The sequence below is a fragment of the Microchirus variegatus genome (genome assembly GCF_963457635.1).
Source record: "Microchirus variegatus genome assembly, chromosome: 19".
Taxonomy (NCBI): Eukaryota; Metazoa; Chordata; class Actinopteri; order Pleuronectiformes; family Soleidae; genus Microchirus; species Microchirus variegatus.
This window is the reverse complement of record NC_139820.1, coordinates 15777384-15798519: the sequence shown is the minus strand read 5'-3', so window position 1 is coordinate 15798519 and position 21136 is coordinate 15777384. Positions and strand designations below refer to the sequence as shown.

The 21136-nt window shown below is 40.5% G+C and overlaps 1 protein-coding gene across 1 annotated transcript; it reads right to left on the bottom strand.

The window, feature by feature from the left end:
* Window positions 1-106: 106 nt before the first annotated feature.
* On the bottom strand, window positions 107-20274 carry trpc4apa (transient receptor potential cation channel, subfamily C, member 4 associated protein a). The gene is made up of 18 exons (XM_083906177.1): window positions 20148-20274; window positions 17286-17414; window positions 17068-17184; window positions 16907-16964; window positions 16737-16792; window positions 16489-16617; window positions 14826-15027; window positions 13933-14118; window positions 10971-11113; window positions 10758-10889; window positions 9681-9739; window positions 9409-9594; window positions 9168-9258; window positions 8914-9054; window positions 8702-8813; window positions 8159-8271; window positions 6295-6501; window positions 107-2439 (listed from the first exon to the last, which is right to left on the bottom strand). Exons 1-18 carry the CDS (start codon window positions 20271-20273, stop codon window positions 2302-2304), a joined length of 2325 nt encoding a protein of 774 aa, XP_083762303.1. The 5' UTR covers window position 20274; the 3' UTR covers window positions 107-2301.
* Between the last annotated feature and the right edge of the window lie 862 nt (window positions 20275-21136).

Below are 21136 nucleotides of genomic sequence, written 5' to 3'. Positions count from 1 at the left end.
GAGAGTGTTAGAGCTGGTTACACAAATGTGGTTAGAGTTCCATGAAAAACTGAAATGTGAATCTTTTTTTGCCTGATGTGAAACAGGATTAGTGTGAGTTTGGAAGTTAATTTTTATTAAACGTCAACACAAAAAACAAAATGTTTTTTTGTTTTGTTTTTAATTATTATTTGCAAAAGATAGTGTTCTTTAAAGAAATCATAGATGCTGTTAATGGTTGTGAGGTGAGATACATTTGATCAAGAAGCACCACATGGTTGCAGTGTGTGTTAAATCATTTCTCATGCCAAACATTAAATAAACCTAAAATCAAAGTCAAATAATGCTATATATTTAACACTTTGCAGCACATTTTTGACCATTTCTCACACAGGTATGAATGTATGAAGTGGAAGGCCTACTAAAAACTTCACACCACCTACAGCAGAACTCTTAAGGAATCTCACTCTCTCAGAAACTCACAGCACACAGCTACAGAAGTCCGGGACAGTCGATCTCACAACATTCATGTTTTTATAGCAACAGACCCAAGAACTTCCAAGAGGGGTTTATATATCCATGACACCAATGCAGATAAAGCCCATGTTAAGTCACATCAGGTCAATAAACAGTTATTTTCACTTTACACCAGTCAGAAGCCGAGGACCTGTGAACACAAAGTGTGGCTGCAATAACTTCATTGCAATGGACAACAGATAAGAACTAATTCTCCAAAGAATATGCATAACTATTGAAGAGATTTTTTAAGACATGCTGATTGAAAGCTAGAAAACAAGGAGACATTTCTGGTGATTTAGCTTCAAAGCAAATACAAGGCTTCAGAAGTGGGAAAGGACGTGTTTGCATCCAAAGGCAGCATAGCAATAGTTAGTCGTAGCATCAGGAGTAGACTATAGACACATCCTTAAACATTAACATGAACATGTGGTATGGCTCATGACAATGCTGCAAGTCAGACTGTACACGTGTCATTAGAAGTGATTTGATCTGTATGCTTTAAGGATAAATTATGAGGTAGCTCATTCATTTGTACTTGTCATGGGTCGGGGGCCAAAGTTTGAATGTGAGACACTAAATGCCTGTTGAGCTCTGCATGTTCCATCTACAGCCTCACAAACACAGGTGCTCTCTGTGCTAATGCTCAATCAATGCTAGCAGCACCAAGAAAACAGAGCAGTCAAAGAAAGATTCTCAGTGTGTCGTCGCATTGCAGATTTTGAGGAAAACCAAAGAAATTGAGACCTATGATGACAATGTTAGGCTGAGGGCTGATTTACAGAAAACAACCCAAGTGTGGATGTGAAACAATTAAGAGTTTTATGTTAACACCAACACCTGCATAGTTTATTCTCAAAGCTTTCCCAAAGCATCTCTCACAGCATGGGTACACATTCTGAACAAATAATGGTGTTTTAATTAACACGTGCTAAAATATAATAAACAGTAAGAGCAATTTTATCTGTGCAATATTTTATTCTACAGTTTATCCAGAGCTAAAAGCCACAACAACACAAAAACAGGTCAGGAAATAACCTGGAAAAGGGACAAGTCTGTGTGTGAAGCTTCTGAAGCAACAACACAGTGGATGGTTTTCGGTGAAAGGAGCCCAGAGCGATCAGCTGACTCACAACCTTAATGTTCTGAGACGAGCCAGAAAGCACCAATGAACATCAGCCACCTAATAAAAATCCCACAGACAGGTTTAAAAAAAATGCTGTTTACTGACGAGACCCTTACAAAAAAAGTCCAATCTCACTGGCTCCCCCTACAGGTCAGGCAGTGGAGTGGCACTGAGACAGAGCATGTAGGTAGCAGGGGAAGGAACCTCTAACCACTAACTTACATATGTGGATGACTAATGTGGCCTTTCCCAAACCGTGTCCATGAAATTTCATTTTTTATAACATATTTGTTGAATCATACATTTTGTTTTCTTGATAGAATTTTGTATAGGTTATATAAAAGTCTATCTGAATTACACCTAAAGCAAACAACCAAAGCAGGTGTAACATCCCAATGTTCCCTCTGTTAAACAACGTTGCTGATTCCGGGATGGGCGTACAGGTTCTCTTTGACGAAGAGCAGCGAGTCAGTGGATGATAGACAGGTTATTTAGGTCCTCGTCCATCTGTGATAGCCTCCATGCAAACAGGTGAGTCTTTACATCCAGTAACACAGTCAAAGGCGCCTGAATGGCTCAGCTCAGTGGAGTCATCATCATCACCAGCTTTAGGTGTCCGTACTCCCTGTGACCCCTCTGCCCTGTTTCACCCTCAGCACCATGAGTGCACATACTGCTGGTCAATCCTCCAGCAGGTCTCTGTTCAGATCCATGAAAGGCTCATCAATGTAGCTGGCTATGGCGCACAGAGAAGTCCTGTCTGACACCAGCAACACCGACACCGTCTCCTTCCAGTAGCTGAAGGGGATACAGGAGCTCTGAGGAGAATCAAAATAATGTCTTTATTAAGCAGCTGACTACACCATATGGAAGTGGGGTGTTGATGTTCACTATGCATACAGGGTTGATGTTGCATCAAACTGATTTTTTGATTAAGTAATCAATCAAAATGTGCAGTAGTGTCATTTGAGGCTCTCACTCAATCATTGTCTACCACTTTATCCTCTATATGAGAACATGCAAACGCCATACAAAGATCCAACCAGGATTCAAACCAGTGACCTTCCTACTCTGAAGCAAGAGTGCTAGCCACTACTCCACCATGTGATTCTAACCAAATCCTTCTCAAATAGTGGGGCGGGCTCCCCCTGGGTGGGTGCGGTGCGATGCCAGGAGGGCGCATGTGACCCCTGAGAACATGCCGTTTTTGCCGTACCTGAATTAAGTGAAATTGCACATCCACAAATTGATGTACCTTAAATCTTTTCTGTTACAGACTAAAAAACAATGTTATTCTTTGTTGCAAGTTGATTTATATTTTGTTTTCTTTAACCCATTGACGACGGGAAAGCATTGCCACATTTCTACCATTAGAGCTGGGAGAGCGGCTGCACGTTTTATTATACCATAGACGCCAGGAAAGCGGGTACGTCAATTTTCGATTAAATTTGACAACCGCGCACCAAGGGTGACAGTGGATTTACCTGCAGATGCCACAGCGATGTAAGCTCTATCACCGTTCTATTGAAAAGCCCATTTCAACAAAAGGCAGCGGTAGCACATGTCGGGACAGCACCACTAGGGTGCATCATTTGCCCCAATTTTGGAAATTCAACTTGTACCCAATTTTAAAATGTGACAATACTAATGAAAAGAAAATATGTAAAATATTAGCTGGATTGAATATTATCTAAGGGGTCCACCAAGCCTCTAAAGTTGCTTCTTAGCAGAGCCTGTATCCCCGCTCTGGAAAAATCAGTTTTTTGTAAATAACTTCCAAAATAATGCATTTAGGCCTACAGTGTCAATGAAAGTTGAATATAAATGTGGATATCGCACATCTTTTGGTACCAGTCTGATATCTCTATCATCATTGGTTTCTAAAATATTGCATTTTCCCCCAAATTGTATGCATTTCTTTGTCCCAATATCTATAAAAAGCAGATGTGAAGTCCAGTCATGGTCTTATGAAAATCCTTTTTTTTTCATATTAATGGAACCACACCTACAAAGATACATGTATATCTAGACTTGTGCATTATTCTTGAGCAAGTTCTTGCTGCCGTTGTTATCCTGTAGTCCTTGTCAGTATTTTGTCATGATGGCAGCTAAGCCATTGCAAAAGGACAGCCCAAGCCAAATCAGCAGCAACAAGGAAGTCCAAGTCCATATATGAACTGGAAGCTACAATAAGGAAAGATGATGCCATCATAACAGGTTCCAGGCTTCCCAAGTGTAATCAAGTCCTCAGATGTTTGATGTGGCATTTCCAAGACAGAGAATCTGAGCTGCGTTCCAAATGTGATGCAGCAAAACTGGTGATGGCACAACTTCAAATCTTCTACCAGAAAGCCATCGCAACATCCCAATGATATCTCACATCAAGGCCATGCAGAAGATAATAGCCTTGTCAGATGAAAATGACAAGGACAAGAACTGGAGGGAGCTGCCAGCTTCACAGCATAAGCTACAGAAGATGCAGGTCAAGCTTCATGAAGTGGAACAGCTCATGAAGAACCATGAAGATCTGACATTTCTCCACTCAATGAAAACGGATCGGTAAGCAACCTTTGGTGCTCTGGACAAGATGACTGCTGCAAAGGTGAAGAGGAAGGAAGCCCAGCGGAGAATGAGTGGAAACGCGGGTATAAGGAACAGGCATCCACATCTAAGGGAGCCATCAGCAGCAGAGATGGTGAGTATTCTGATGATGATGAATCTTTGCAGCAGCCTTCCAAACAGCGACCACACAAGTGTGTCAGTTTTCATTCCTCATGACATCCTGAAACGTCCCAAGCTGGTGTCACTAGCCACGAGGATAAAGCTCACTACAGCACAGAGCTTAATGTGAAGCTCAGCACAGACTACATAGGATCTGCAAGAGGAGAATCATATGGTGCTTAGTTATTAAGAATTCTGTATGTTTTATCTATGTTCATGGATTACCCATTTGCTCAGTCATATGATATGTTTGTTGGAGGTTTACAGTTTGTCTAAAGCCCAATTTATACTCCTGCGTAAAGTGCTCTGCGTAGCTACGCAGAGTCCTCTGCGTCGACGCAGAACCTGTCGAAGAGCTTCTGCGTCGTCTCCGGGTGCACGGAATATTTTTTAAGTGTCCGTCACTCCGTCAAGGGACTACGGAGACGGCAAGAGCTGCGATTGGTCCTCAGGACAGGCCGAGCTAAGCTGCTCTGTGCCGGCTCTCAGTGCGCTCCGGGCGTCCTGACAGAGGCGGAGCTGATCCCCGCCGATAACGCCGCTGCCGAACTATAAATACGTCATATCTTAACACACACAGCACATGTTTAGACTCTAAATGGCCAATTTCTCGCCTCAAATTATCTTAAAACTGCGTTCCGTGACACAGAAAAGTGAGAAACGGCCACTTTTTCAACAACAACAGTCTTTCTCTCTCTTTCTTTCTCGGACGCCATTGCTCACTGTAGCCAGAAGCACAACAACCTTGCGCAGCGACCCCTACTGATCGGGCGGGAAATTGCAGCGAGTGTCCGTCACCACGACGCAGAAGTATAAATGCTCGAGGCGTCTCCGTGGTGACGCAGACGGATAACGCATACGCAGTCGGAGAAGTATAATGTGGCCTTTACACTTTGAAATTTAAGGTGTTCATGGTTCTAGAATAGGGTAATCTTTAGTTACATAATGTTATGATATTGTGAGTTAATGGAATATAATTTAAGATTTTATCGATGGCTTGCTTTCATGCTGTTGGAAAATGCTTGTCGAATGCCTTGTCCCCCCCCCCCCAAATGGCAACTGCCATATCTCAGGAACTAATAATGATAGAGATACACAACTGGCACCAAATGATGCGCAATGTCCATATTTATATTCAACTTTCTTTGACATTATAGGGCTAGATCTATTGTCTTTGCTGTTATTTAAGAAAGAAACAATATTTGTATGTCCGTCGTTTGTTGGAAACTTCAGAGGCTCGGTGGACCCCTTAGATATCAATAGAATTTAATAAAATTTTGCATGGAAGTTTAATTTAGTAAGTGTAAAAAATCTATTCTAGGTACAGATTGATTTTCAAAAAATTTAAAAAAAGTGGGGCAAATGATGCACCCTAAGCACCACTGATTGCGAGTGGCGAGCTACCGATGTATGTGACTGAGTCTTTGCTCCGGAGACCTCCGACACAAGGATCAAGCCGAACAGTGCCGAAAAAAATATTTAATGATCCGTGACTGGCATCACGCTGTCGCTGTATTTTAGTCCAGAGACTGTGAGACAGACACGGAGTCTATGCTAGGTTTATGGAGAACGTATTTAAAATAGTTTAATTAACTAGCACTGAAACACTGTGTATGTGTGTGTAAAATGTCATGCATTAACACATAGTACATCATATGAATAATCAGGGATTTTATTTTTCGGCCATATCGCCCAGCCCTAACATACAATGTACAATGTTATGCAGAGGTGTACTTATAAAAAATGTATAGACAAATTATACTATTTATATATTTTTAACAGGTAGAAGCATGATCCAATAAAGTGAATGGTCAACTGTCACTGTGTTTTTAGCAAATATGGAAATGTTTGTTGATCTTTGTTTTTAATGTGACACAGGAACTTATGAAAGAAAGACCCTATGAAGATATAAAGTGAAGATTCATCTAAACAGGAAACATTGAGATACTCACATTCTCCAGACAGGTGCTATCTTTGTCCTTGTTGAGGTAGTGACGCTGCCAGAAGCGCAGCAAGTTGTGGAAGTTGTTGAGCAGACAGCCTGGGTACTTCTCAGCATACTCCTTCTCCCGCAGAGCATTGAGGTAGAAGGGTAGTTTAGCCTTTCTTCTGGCCAGCATCAAGATGACCAAGCTGGTGTTTAAACAGCTCACATTCTCCTACACAGAAAAGAGGAGGATATTAAATGCTTTGTTAGAATCTGTGCCGAGTGTGCCCTTGTGCATAGAGCCAGTCTGAGGGACCGTAAAGTTCAGGAGAATCTGCTGAAGTTTTGTAGTATTAGCTTCATTTTAGGTGGAGTTTTTCCAAATTCTGTTTTTTCCATTTTAATTTTTTAGAATTCCGTTTTATTTATTTTTTTATTCTGTTTTTTACCTTTTATACTTACTTTACCACCATAGAGTGTGTGCTTTTTGTGTCAGTGAATAAAATGTCCATTGAAATACAACTTTCTTCTTGAATCCACTGACTTTCATTTAAGTTAAACCCTAATTAAGTAAATGCCAGTGAATCTTAAAACAAAGCCATGCAATGCTGGTCACATTTAAAAGTAAAATAATTAACATAAATAAAAAAGTGGTAGCACCGTGCTCTTCTCCATATCCGACTGGATAATTTCTCTACACGCAATTATACCCCTACAACGCTGCAATTAAGGGAATAACAGATGCATCAGATGAGCCGATCTCTTTAGTTAACGGCTCAAAGAGAGAGAATGTTCTCTGGTGTGAAGTGAATGTCGCGGAGAGTTCATAAGTTTAACTTTTGCGCAAAGAGACTTTCCAGCATTTAATAGTTGTTGTTCCACAGTGAACTCGCTGCGTTTCGGCTGCCGAATTATCGGTGCATTACTAAATATAACATTTTTATTGACAATAACAATATAACCGTAATAATGGCGTATTTGTGTGACTAGTTTCAATCGGCACCTGGACAAGGGGACGCTCGCCGGTTACATGCGGGCGCAACACGCTTGTTCCGCGGTTCAGAAAAATCTGTGGTGTATAAAAAAAGTGTATATAGTAAGTCAAGATCCTGCACTCTGGTGGACACAATAAGCACAGGTTTGAAAACCTGATAAGTAAATAAACAGGCAATATGCACTGGGGGAAATCCTGGCCTGGTGAGTGTTTGTGAGGAGATGTACAGGTGGTGCCACGAATGAGCGTTCCCCAGAACATTTCCCCAGACAAACATTCCTTCTCCTCACGATGACATTTCAGTCACATTATGTCAATCTCCGCAATATTCCGCATTTAACATTAGATTCCGTTTCCATTGGCCAATTCTGCGATTCCGTCCGCGATTCCGTTAACGCAGAAATCATAGGGCCCTAGTGATATATGCTAATGTTGTTGTGTTTGATTCCCTTAATTTCTGTAAGATTTTAATCAGTGACACAAAGTTACCAAACAAGGCAGCAGTAGGCCAGCAGCTGTAAGCTAAAAATGCTGAATATGACTTTGGAATGTGGTTTGGAGAGTGTTTTTTACAGTTTCAGTTTGAAAACAGTGGAAAACATATTCTTTATACATCATAGACTCAAGTAGACTTGGATTTTATTTGGTCAAGTTTGGTTTAGCTAAAACCAGTTTTCCCTTTCATTCCTGCTGGTAGCCATGTTTTCAGCAAGAATGAGGGTCTGTGTCTCAGGCTCGTTTCTGACACAGGTGACCAGAGACCAGCATGGTGTAGTTGGTGCTGACAATGTATCAGTCTATCATACAACCACTCTTAAAAAAACTTGAACTATCCCTTAAAGTCTGCAAGCTCAATAATATAGTATTTCTTTTGAATGAATGAATGAAACAAGACCTGTGTGAGAGTCTGTACGTTGATGATGTTGATCAGTCGAAAGAGGAAGGAGAGCCTGTTCTCAACTCTGGCCATGTAGGACAGCAGGCAGCACTCAGAGAGAACCTCCACCACTGAGGGAGTGCGCGCACACACACGCACACACACACGCACACACACACAGATCTGTCAACATCTGATCTTAAAGCTAAAACAAGAAGGTCTACAACTCGGCACAAAGCTACAAACAGTCTAGGGCTGCAAGGATTACTTTTAAATATATTTTAATCATTTAAACAGGTTCTATGATTTTTCAGCTTCTTAAATGTGAACATTTACTGGTTTCTCTGCTCCATATAACAAAATAAGTCATTAAAACTGAATCATTTTAGTTTGTGGAAAAAAGACATTTGAGAACATAATTTTAAGGTTTGGGGAACACTGGTGGACACTTTATGAACTGAACAATTCATCAAGAAAATAATCAACGCATTGACCGATTATGTAAATAATGGTGAATTGCATCCCCTTAACTAGTCTACATGTGTAAACTTTAAAGTCCACCTTTGACATCTTCAGTCTGGCTCTCAAAACGGTCCAATGAAAGGACGATGCAGCGCACCAACATGTTAGAGTCCACCAAGGAGCTGTTGATCTGCGTCAGGAAGGTCTGAAACTACAGAGAGAAAATCATTTCCATTTAGACACATTCTAAACCCATGTTGACAATGGGTTTATATAAGGCCAGTATATACACGTCAGATGTACATTTATACCTTCTCTGGAGTATTGACATATTTGTTGAATCTTTTAAAGGCATCAATGTTGAACTTCATGAGCTCGCCCAGCAGATCAAAGTAGCTCTGCAGAACATCTCTGGATGTACAGCCACTGTCTATGATGCAGAACAGGATGTGCTGTAAAGTGAAAGAAGTTAGCAATGGTTTAATTAAGAGTAACAAACTAATATTAAAAAACCCTGATCAAAGAGATCTGAGTGATAGATGGGTGAGAAATTATGGACTTTTACCTCAAGTAATCCTCTCTTCAACAGGAACATTTGGTCTGCATAAGAGGTGGCGCCTCTGAGAAAACTTTCCACTGCCCTCGCCTGCCAAAATCTACAGAAACAGCAGAACAATCTTGAGAAATTGATTGTTATCCCTTTTTATTAGCAGAGTTTGGTGTTTCAATGTGGTAATGTAATGTAAGTTTTCAAGTAGGCTGACGGTTTAAACATCGTCATAATTTGCTACATATTGATCATGGACCTGAAAGATGAGTCTGGAGGCTCTCTCTTCATGACAGTGAGGAGACGTGTGAGAAGGCCTTTCTTCCCATCACACACTAAGCTCCTGTCTGTGTTGACCAGAGCTTCCACCTCAGGGATGTTAGCCTTCATGGATATGGCACTGAGTTCATTCAGTTCCTGACTATTCAGCAGAAGGTACTTGTTCCTGAAACAAAGTCAGCATTTTTTTTTTAAATTATTGTCCACTGAAAACCAGAGGTCAGATCCAAGACTCAATTTAGGGTCACTTACTCATGATGATCACTGAAACTCTGGAGTAGCCGCAAAAACTGGATTTTAAAAGATATTTCCTGTAAAATGAGAATAAATTGTGTTAACTCTAAAATATTGAATTTATACCCATAGCCATGTAAAATGGGACTGAAAATTTAACACATTTGATGGACATAAAAACAACAAAGCTGGTTGTGCCCTGAGATTTGCACAGTAATGTGGCAGCACTGACAGACTAACTTCCTCTTTCTCATACACACACAGGGCTACACTGTGTGCATCAAAGCACAGGCACACACGCACATCCTTGATATACAGTATATGTCTATTGACATTTTTAAGATAAACTTTATCTCTTTTTGTGTGTGTGGGTGTAAAAATGATGAATAGTCTCGAAAACAATACTTCAAATTAAAAGAATAACTTTCTCATGAATTGATCCACTATAGAGTTTACAGGACTAATTTCTGCTGTGGAGGCTCCGTCTTTCCTTCAACTCCATTAGTAATCTGTTCTATTGCTGCTTCAGATAAGAGACAACAGGCAGAAGAGTGCCTAACATGTTAGCACTGAGGCTATGTGAAATGAAGCAAGTATCATATCCTGCACATCATGCAAGACTGTGCATCCATCTCATCATCATCATCACAACTGTGAACCTTTTCAAACAAGTTGCAGTTTAGCTATTTTTTCTGCTAAGCTGAACCTGTAAAGCAAATTCAGCAAGTTTTCACACATTCTGTTGTGAAAATAGTGGCTGAGAACATGTGAAAAAAGTGAAACCGAAAAAGGTTTCTCTCCAGTAGTTTTAAAAAAACATGTTTATGCATGTCTAAGAAATGCAGCTTCATGACATACATGAGCCAGAGTCTCGGCTCATGGATGTAAAAAAAATGCTTTGACAAACACTGACACTGGTTGCAGACTCTGGTCCCCACTTAAGCAGATAGACCAGAATAGTGTGTACGAGTGTGTGCAACAGCTGCAGTATAGTGTGTAACTTTTGAACCCTTAGTGACTAAAACATTTTCCTGTGGGGCAATAAAGTTGTATTAAATATTGTTTTTTTTGACAGGAAGGATTTTAAATTCATACTGGACTACAATCGCAGTTCTCATTCTGGCCGTGCACCACATGATTGGAAGCAGTGTATTTCCTCCAGATCAGCTTGTCAAACAGATTATTGAGTCCAGGGATGAGTCGAAACTCAGCCAGCATCTTGTGGACCTGTGCAGAAACACAAAGCAGTGGTCAGACAACTTTAACTTACTTCACTCCATCACACAGAGGAGATGTGCTGCCAACTACCTGGTTCCTCTGTCGGCCCATGAGGAGGACACACAGCACATAGAGGACCTCCACTTTATACATGATCTCATGAACAATCTTCATGGACTGCGGCAGCTGATGTCTCAATGGGCTTGTAGCCAGTGAACTCTCATCTGAAGACTCTGAAAGTGAGGGGTAATGATGTTATGATACGACGTTATAATATATGGCAATATATAAAAATAACTATGGTATCAGTTTCATTATCATCAATGAAAACAAACATACACTGCAGAATATGCATATATTGAGGGCCTGATTTGATGCTTTATGGATGACTTTTTAGTTTTTATAGTCTAGATGACCACTCAAACCTGCTTTACACTACAATTTTGCCATTTACCTCACACATTCATACATCACATCTATGCGCAGCAAACTTTCTATGACACACCGTTCATACCCATTTACATGTGGATGGATGTGAATTCCATCAGAATCTCCCAGGACTTTGCAACTAGGGGATTAAAGCTGGACCTGAAGAAACCATGGTGTCCTACGATGCATCATCCCTCTTTTTTTTATTTATTGTGTGTGTGTGTGGGTGTGTTGTGTGTGTGTATCTGGGATTGCTATCATACTAATCACTAGCCTAAGAATTGCCAAGAAAACTATCATGATGAATTGGATAAACAAGAAAAACTAATAGAGTATAAACCAACCTAGACCACATCTCAAAGGAGAGAATGTCTAACATAAAAAAATTGGCTGATTTTGAACCTGAGCACCACTAATTAATTATTTCCAGACTGGATTTGTTGTGTTGTTGTAGATGACAACCAACACGCCTAGTCAGAACTGTGGCCAACGTGACCTGCATTTAGTGGGTCAGGCTTTTATCTAGGATTGTTCAGAGGCACAGGTACACCACCAGGCGACTAACATACCCACAACCAAGCAGGGAAACACAAGGGAACAGAAACACATCAGGAGAGCACCTAACCCAGTCCAATCACCTACAGCCAACTACTGAAGAAGACTATGACCTAGATGACTGAGAATCTTCACTGACAAATCCCCAGGAGCAACATGGGGTCAAGTGTCTTGCCCAAGGACACATGACAACATGCTCAACCACTGAGCCATTGTCACCCAAATCAAGTGTAATACTAGGGGTTTCACAACTAGGGATGGGACTTTTTTGTCAACAAAACGATCGACAATCGACACGTGCGCACCTCGACAAAAAAAATTTGTGTCACAAATGCGTAAAGTTCACGACCAATGAGGTCGTGCATGAAAGGGTGATCCTGCTGTCCAGACTCCCTGCGCTCTCACATGATGGTGCGCGCATTGCGGAGGACGAGTCACTGGCCCGTTTTTGTGAATGGAATAGGTGAGGGCGGGTCAGTAAGGTGACTGTGGAGCTTCAGCCGCTGTCTGTGGTGCTCAAAGGCTGCTTTGTAGGATGAGTGTGTGGCCAGTTACCAGTAACTGTAGCCTACATGACAACAGCTGTTCTCTCCAGTGGCTGTGCATGTCCAAGCGTGTGTGTGCGTGCGTGCAGTGCGAACGAGCTTGCGCTAATGTTTAGGACGGGGGTGGTGGACACAACAATGAGCCGTCTACACGAATGAAGACGGCATCTCACACAGTCAAGATCCTGCACTCTGGTGGACAGAATAAGCGCAGGTTCGAAAACTGAGCCATCTGGCGACACACCTGTGCTGCTCTGCTTTTTTTTGCACCTCATTTTTATCATTGCTGCTTTGATGGTCAATAATGGACATTACAGCCATGTTTTTTAGCCTAAAACAAAGTAGTACACTGTAGAATAGTTTCCACACCCGCAATGCCATCTTTTTTCCTCTCATTTAGCACAGATGGGTCTGCCTTTTTTAGACTTGTCTAGTTTAATCTAAGATCATTGGTTTTATATCATCATAACTCATTCAAACATTAGACTCAGTTCACTAAAAATATTTGTTCACAGAATCGGTCAGTACTTCCTCCATGACTGGAGCACAGACAGAACACAGTCACAGAACTGAAATACAGCGGAAGGGGTCGAGATGCGGCTCACAATGAAGAGCAGTATACACCCGACTTCTCTGTTCAATGTGAGATTTTAGACATTTCCTTGCTAAATGATGGAGATTAACCCATGTTTTCAAGATTTGTACACCTTTTTAACTGATTCTACAGTTCGGCATTGTTCGGTTTGATTCTTATGTCGGAAGTCGCACTCGTGACTCTTCCAGTGACGACACTGACCAATTAGTGGATGGCAGTCTGACGATGTCACACATAGTATTGGCTCAGCTCAATTGGAATCTCACAAGAGCAGTTACAAAAAAAAGTAAATGCATGGAACCGTGTAGTGGAAAAGCACCATAAGGCCTTATTGTCACACATTAAAATATTAAATGTAACAATAGCCATTCAATTGGAAACTGTAAAAAGAAGAGATGTCATAGAGAGTCATGTAGCTCTGTGTTGCTCTGAAGGTCAAACACCATTGTGGTAAGATGCCACCTGCTTGGCCTTTCGTAGCGTGGTTCCAGTAATTAAATGCTTAAATCCAGGGTTTCCCACCACTGAATTAGGTCACTAGTTATCGCTGTAGTTACGTCCAAGTCCTTATGGTGCATGCAGAGATGTCCTGTGCTTTGCATGGGCATAAAATAGCACACACACCGTGGTTTTTAAAACACACGGGGAAAGCAAAAATATTTCCACACCAGTGAGTGTGGGAGTTTGGCCGATGCATCACCCAAATCAATAGTTGGCAGCAGCTTCGGGTTAACGGGGGTAGGTAACATGTATTCGTGCTACAACCACAACACTGTTTGTTCCTCCTCTGCACACCTGCAGGACGTCACACTGAGGGCGTGGTTAAATAGTCGATCAGATGGTGTAACCCCTACGTAATACAGTATAAAAATTTGGAAATTGCCCAACTCTAGTTCACAAGTTCATGAAATGGTGACTGTTGCCTCACCTGTACTGCTTTGTTCAGCCTCCTCAGTGGCCATCTGCATAAGTGCATCCAGTACAAGAGCATTGTCCAACCATGTGTACCAGTCTTCAAGCTCCTGCAGGAAGTTAGCTCCTGTGGCCTCGGACACCTTCCTAGTGGCCAGCTTACACAGCCGCTCGATAAACCCCGGGATGCTCAGCAGAGTTACTGCAATTCAAATATGAAGAAAATATTTCACATTACAAAAAATATAACTGCTATCGTGAGAGTAATGACAGTAGAGTTCTGCCTGAGCCCGACCCTTTCCCGTAGTGGTGCAACGGATCACAGCTGATCCATGATCCGTACGGCTCACCCCCCAACTTTGCCTTTTTGTGTTGTTTTTGATCCGAAACATGGTCCGATCTGTTACTCAGAAACCCTGACACGATCAGAACCTTGAGTTTTGTGATCCGTTGCACACCTACTTTTCCGCCACTATCCTCGGGGCGGGCCGGGTCAGGCCCTTGATCAAGCATTTGTGTTAGTTCTCCCTCGTTGTGTTCGCGTGGTATAGCACGTCGTATTGTGTGAAGGTGTAAAAACCTGTGACCATGAACGCATCATTTAAAAACCAGGAAGCGTATCCTCATTAGCAACATATGCGTTCATGGAAGCAGATCTCAGTGGCTCTGTTATTGTTGTCAATTAGACTGTGGCAGCAGGTACAACAAGCTCCCGCTGTGGGGAGGACGTGGACGTACGTGTACATTTGCGGCTAACATATTAAAAAATTGTCAGGTTTAAATCGGGCTCAAACTCGTAATTACAGTTAATGTGTCGGGACCGGGCTGGGCACGGACACGATGTGCACAGGCTCGGGTCGGGTCAGACTTTTTTGGGTCTGATCAAAGCTCCAAATGACATTAACTCACCCTGATTGACCTCTGCCCGTGAGGGGCTAGCGTTACGTTTCTGCTGGGCATTTTTGGCCAGCAGGGTGTGCTTGTCGTCATTTCCTACATCAGGTTCTGAGATGGTGACGGACAGGATGCGGCAGAAGTTGGCCAGCTGTTGTTGATCAAAGCTTTGGACCAGACCTGACAGGTTGGGGATACCTTCTAACTGGATCATCTCCTTAAAATGCAAGACATGAACAGTTAAAAATGTTTCAGTAGACTGGAATCATTAAGGACAGATGTCAAACAATAAGCATTACAGAAAAGGGTCATCAGGGACTGACGAGCATGACAGATAGTGAGAAGCACCTACTTCTATATTGGTGTTACAAATTGTAAAAAATATGGCCTGGTGATATGCAAAAATCTCACCACAATGCATTTGTTCTACATTATTCAATATAGTTATATTATGGCCATATACTGTATAATTGGACAAAGACACACATTTTGTAAGTTTGCCTCTGTACACCACCACAGTGAATTAGAAATGAAACTATCAAGATGTCATGTCATTGTGAAGTGTGGACTAAGGACACGGTTGAAGAACAAGGGCCATTCTGCATTGAGTTTGCATTCTCTGGTTTCCTTCCACAGTCCAAAAACATGCACTATACGGAATAGGTAAATTGGACACTCTGAATTAACTGTGTGAGAGTGAATGGTTGTTTGTCTCTATATGTGGACCTGCGATGGACTGGAGAGCTGTCCCAGGTGTGACCCTGCCTGTTGCCCTATGTCAGCTGAGATTGGAGGATAAAGCGGTATAAATGGAATGATGGATTGAACAGAGGCATTGTATTGATCATTGAGGAATTATTAGCATTTTTATACATAAATACAGTATTGTCTATTTTCAGGGGCTCAGAGACAATTGGACAAATACATATACACAAATGTATATAAATATATATATATATATATACACACACATATACATATATATATATATATATATATATATATATATATACACGCACATATACATATATATATATATATATATACACGCACATATACATATATATATACACACACATACACATATATATATACACATACACATATATATACATACACATACACATATATATATATATACATATATATATATATATATATATACACACACACACACACACACATATACATACATGTATACATACACACATATATATATATATATATATACACACATACATATATATATATATATATATACACACATACATATATATATATATATATACACACATACATATATATATATATATATATATATATATATATATACACACATACATATATATATATATATATATATATATATATATACACACATACATATATATATATATATATATATATATATACACACATACATATATATATATATATATATACACACATACATATATATATATATATATATATATATATATATATATATATATATATATAGACATTAGAGGCTCTGATAGCGCAGAGCAAACAGTTAACAACAACTGTATTACGATTAAATATTAATTTGCTTGTTTAAGAAACTTGCATTTTTAAGATAACAAAGACCTTCTCACGAGACAGTAGGGCAATTTTGTTTTATTGTCAGCCTGGGAATTATAGTATAAGTATAACTCACCTTTTTGACTCCAAGAATATCTTCAATAAGGGTAGCAGTCTGTAGGAAGGTCTTCTTATTTGTCATCAGGGTGAAGAGAAACAGAACAAAGTCATCCCTCGCTGCCAGGCTCTTTGTAACACCCTCTGTCTATGAATTGAAAAAAGTCATCTATAAAAGCTCCGTTTGTTTTTAGACCATGTAACTGCACAGACTAAGTTTGTGCTAAGTTGAAGAAAGATGTAAAACAACTCTGACATTTGACTTACACATATACAACAGTTGTAGAGAACGCTAAGGCAGTCCTTGACCAGGTCATCATTCACTGTTGAAATAGAATACAAAACTGTAATTTGAACTCAAGTTACTGATCACGTGAAAACATTTTAAAATCTTTATTAGTGCAGATGTGCACTGTGAGAATGTGACTCCTACTTACTTTTGGGTGTTTTCTTCTGCATAGAAAGTGTGGGTCTCATCAAGATTTCCACGAGCAGCTTCAAGGAAAACAGTTAAATGAGTATTCAATCCTGTTTTTAGCTTCCATTACTTCACATGACAGTGCCTATGAGGTACGTCTGTAAGAAATGTCACACTTACATCGACTCCACCAAAGAGGTCAAAGGTGTGTGTGTTGGGAAAGGTGGATTCCTGAGCGGTCTTCCTGTCCTCTGTGACAAAGGACATGGCCTCCATGGAGAGCTGAGATGATAAAACCTGACAAATTGTTCACAGGTCATTTACATTACCTAGGCACATTCACAATCACTTGGCTAAAAGCAACTTTATTGGTGGGTGAAATTGTGCTTCATGTCTACCTTAAGAAAGCTGTGGGCATGAGAGAGGTCGCTGTTGGGATGGCTGCTCTCATAGAGCTTCTGCAGCAGAGTAGGGATGCCATTCCACTTGGCCCGTTTATCTCTCTCCAGGAGCAAACCTCCTGGCAACTGTAAATCACAAGAGCAGAGGCAAACTTGAACAGTGTCAGAAAGTAGTGGCTGCAGTCTAGATATATTTGAAGCTCACAGAGTGGTCCTGTTGCACATATATGTTAGTTATGGAGGTCTTAGTTGCTGTAAACGAGCTGATAGAAATCTTTTCTAATACTGTCCTGAGCCGCGATATTTCAGACTGAACTCTCACACCCAGAAGACAGAGTGTGTTGTGATTGGCCAGCCAGCGTAGAGCCTTCCCAACTGTCTTGTGATTGGCCAATACTAGGAAGTGACATAATCAGCACACCAGCTCTCAGAAGCGCAGCTCTCCCCTCTGGAACGGTGGATGCACTGCTACTCATTATCAAAACATTGTTATAACAATGTTTAAAAATAGCTTCGTCACGACTCCCTGCTGCAGTTCCTTTTACGACTTTGACCCGGAGTCAGACCCAGAGTCAGAAGACACTGTCACTCGTGAAACACCTCCACAACAGACGTTATTCTTCTTCTGCGGTTCAATGTACGCAACCGGATATGCCCGGACTAGTGCCCGGAGCAGGAGGATCTGCTGTTCAGGAGAACTGCTTTTTACGTAACCGGGCCAGGTTTTTTCAGAGATCTCGCTGAGCCCGAGATTACAATAAAACACAGTGTTCTCAAACAATGTAATGACGCAGATACACACTAAAAACAGCGTTAATTGGAACTTCCGGTCTAAGTCCGCTTTAAATAAAACACAGGTAAAAGTGTTTGATAAAACGTGAATATTTATCACATTCCACATAGGGCTGGATAAAACAGATAAATAACAATTTTATATTGATATATCATATTATTCAAATCAATAGTTCTGTCAAGCTTAAACGTAAGGCTGGGCGATATAGCTTATAAATAATATCTCAATATAGTCCATATAGTCCAGCCTATGTCAACATATACGAGATCTATTAGAATATAAAGCTGCACAGGTTGTTTCTATGAAGTTTTCTTTTGTAATGTTTGTGCTTCTCAAAGGAGAGTGGTAATAAACTCTTTAATATGGTTACATTATACAATAGTTATGACCTTTTCATTTCAGGTGGTAATAATAATAATAAAAATAATGATGCTTTTTTTTGCACTTGTTTACATGGTTTAGAAACAATGAAATTGCCTATAAATATGGTCACATTTTGCTTTAACCTAAAGGATTAGGCTTAAAATATAAGTATTATTAAGTGCCTCTTTAAAGTGTAATGGGGTTCTCCGGTTTCCTCCCACAGTCCAGAAATATGCTATATGTGGATTAGGTAAATTGGACACTATTGACCATAGGTGTGAGAGTGGATGGTTGTTTGTCGATGTACGTGTCCCTGTGATGGACTGGTGAACTGTCCGGGATGTACCCCGCCTTTCGCCACTTCAGCCGAAATTGGCGGAGCTCCCCCTGCCATCCTCATGTGGAAGATAAAGCCATAGAAGATTAATTAATTATATTCATAAATCTGATTATTTGCGTTGTAGCGATTGGAGCAAATATCCCTCATTTAACATTAAAATCCAAATAAATAGACCAAGTATTATCTGAAATGAAAGGTTTCACAGTGTATTTATAGTATTTACAGTGTACTGTCACTCTTTGAGAAGTGCAACCACCTCAAAAGAAAACTTTGCAACCTGTGTGCAGCTTTATATCGGGAGATATATCGTATATATTAGAATACATCCTAAACATATAGAAATATTGTGTTACATCAAGACTATACAGAGCTAGTACATGCTCGAAGTGTTGAGATACATAAAAAAAACACTGAAGCATATTGCAGTAACCATTCGTAAATAAAGACTGTAAGACGTCATAGCTCTCATTGATAAGATGTGGTGTTGTCAGAGGCACTGACACATGAAGCATCTCTGCCACACAGAGCACAGTCTTAGAGACCACAGACGACCTTTTCACAATGAACCTTCTACAATACGTCAAGGGTTTCACGTTGAAAATCGCTAACATAATGGCTCGAAACTGGCACTTCTTGTGTAATCGTGTAGAAAGTGTAACATGAGCATAGCATAAGCTGCTGACGTTAGCTAACATCACGCTGAAAGTATCCCAAATGTTATCTTCCAAGCAACAAATAACATGTAAAATATAAAATAAATGTGTTAACACTAACGTGTCCGCACAGCTGTTGTAGCGAATGCTTTTATGGACGATAGTTACGGTTGTGTCGTTCGTTACGTAATCACCGACGCTGTTCAGCTGCCTTAGCTAGCTAGCTAGCTGATGGTACCATGTTTGCTAATATTAGCACACATTACTGCCACATAGCAACACTGGCTGATTAAGTGCTTCTGTAACTGCACGGTTGGCTATCATGTAACACCAACTATCAACCCACGGTACATGACATCTCATTTAAAAGTCTGCCTTTGTGACTTCGTTAACCTGGCCTGCACTACCAAGCTACCGCAGAGCTAACAACAAAAGACCAGTCTTGCGGCTGTTGTAGTGCTGTGCTGTCCTTATTCGTCTTGTCAGCAAACAGACACGGTAATACAGAGGTCAGTGGTATGTATTTCAACAAAAACATGCCACATTGTTGTAGCTAACTGTTAACCAAGGGCTGACATAGGCGACTACATTCCTAATCCTATCCCAGGATAACGCCTTCGTTTTCAGCCAGAGTCCAAGCGCAAGTCCCTAGTGTCAGTGGATCAACATTCGGCTGTGACTACTGAGACAACACGCATCGCTCCTCTTACCTGTGTGCCTCGACTGAAACCCTGGCCACTAATTTTACTGGCCGTGAACTTAGTGACAATATTGCGGTGACAATGTCTTCGTTTTGCTCCAGTACAAGGGGACTCGGACCCCACAAGCGTCGCCATTATTTCTTCTTCCTGAACTGAGCTGCTCGAGCAGGAAGTGAAAAAGCTTTGATGAAGTGTTGGAGGCAATTATGCGACACCTGCTGGCAGATGCTCATACTGCAACCAAATACATTCAGTGTGTAACCTTTTGGATGATTATTAGCAGAAATTAAATAGACTTCTCTACCCATAAGTATGTTTATACAAGTGTATCTTTGCGTAGGATAAAACATGATTTGGTATGTGTAGCCTTAGTATAGCTTAGTTTAGTTTTTGCACAACATACATACAGTATATGTGAACATAAAAAGATACAATTACAGAGAAGGGAGGCGAAAGTCTCGAAAGGCGAATTAACTGTGTATTGAATTTGGTGGAGATTCTTTTACACAAGATGCCCTTCATGACGTAACCTCAGCCTGGCGCTAGAACAATGATACAACTAATAGAAATGGTGGCAAAGTAATAAAGTTTGATCCGATTATAGAGTTGAAAGTAATGACAAAGAAATTAATTAAAAGCTCAAAAAGTGCAATTTATTTTTGCAATATGTATAAAAGAACAACACGCTTATATTATAATAAACCTGCACAAGAGAAAAAAAAGAAAGCATTTTAAAGAGTATGCATCATCGAAAACAAGTGAGCAACCTCAGAGGATGGAGCTCAAGGTTTTCTTTAGGCAAGCTTTTACAGAGACTGCCATCTTGATATGCAATGTTTTGACAGCTGCTTTTCACAAATAAAGAATGACATCCTCCCTGGTCTGATGGTACTGCATTTTTCACACTGGTGTGAGAGCTGAAGATGCTGAGATTTTCTTTGCGATAAACATGATTTGAGAAATTTGCATATATATATGAGGGACAGCTCAGGTTGAAA

Excerpts from the sequence above, each read along its gene's own strand:
- trpc4apa (XM_083906177.1), bottom strand. The coding sequence starts at position 20,273 with ATGGCGACGCTTGTGGGGTCCGAGTCCCCTTGTACTGGAGCAAAACGA. Across the intron at positions 17,185-17,285 it reads ATGCCCACAGCTTTCTTAAG|GTTTTATCATCTCAGCTCTC; the intron begins GTAGACATGAAG and ends ACAATTTGTCAG. Across the intron at positions 2,440-6,294 it reads ATAGCACCTGTCTGGAGAAT|AGCTCCTGTATCCCCTTCAG; the intron begins GTGAGTATCTCA and ends GATTCTCCTCAG.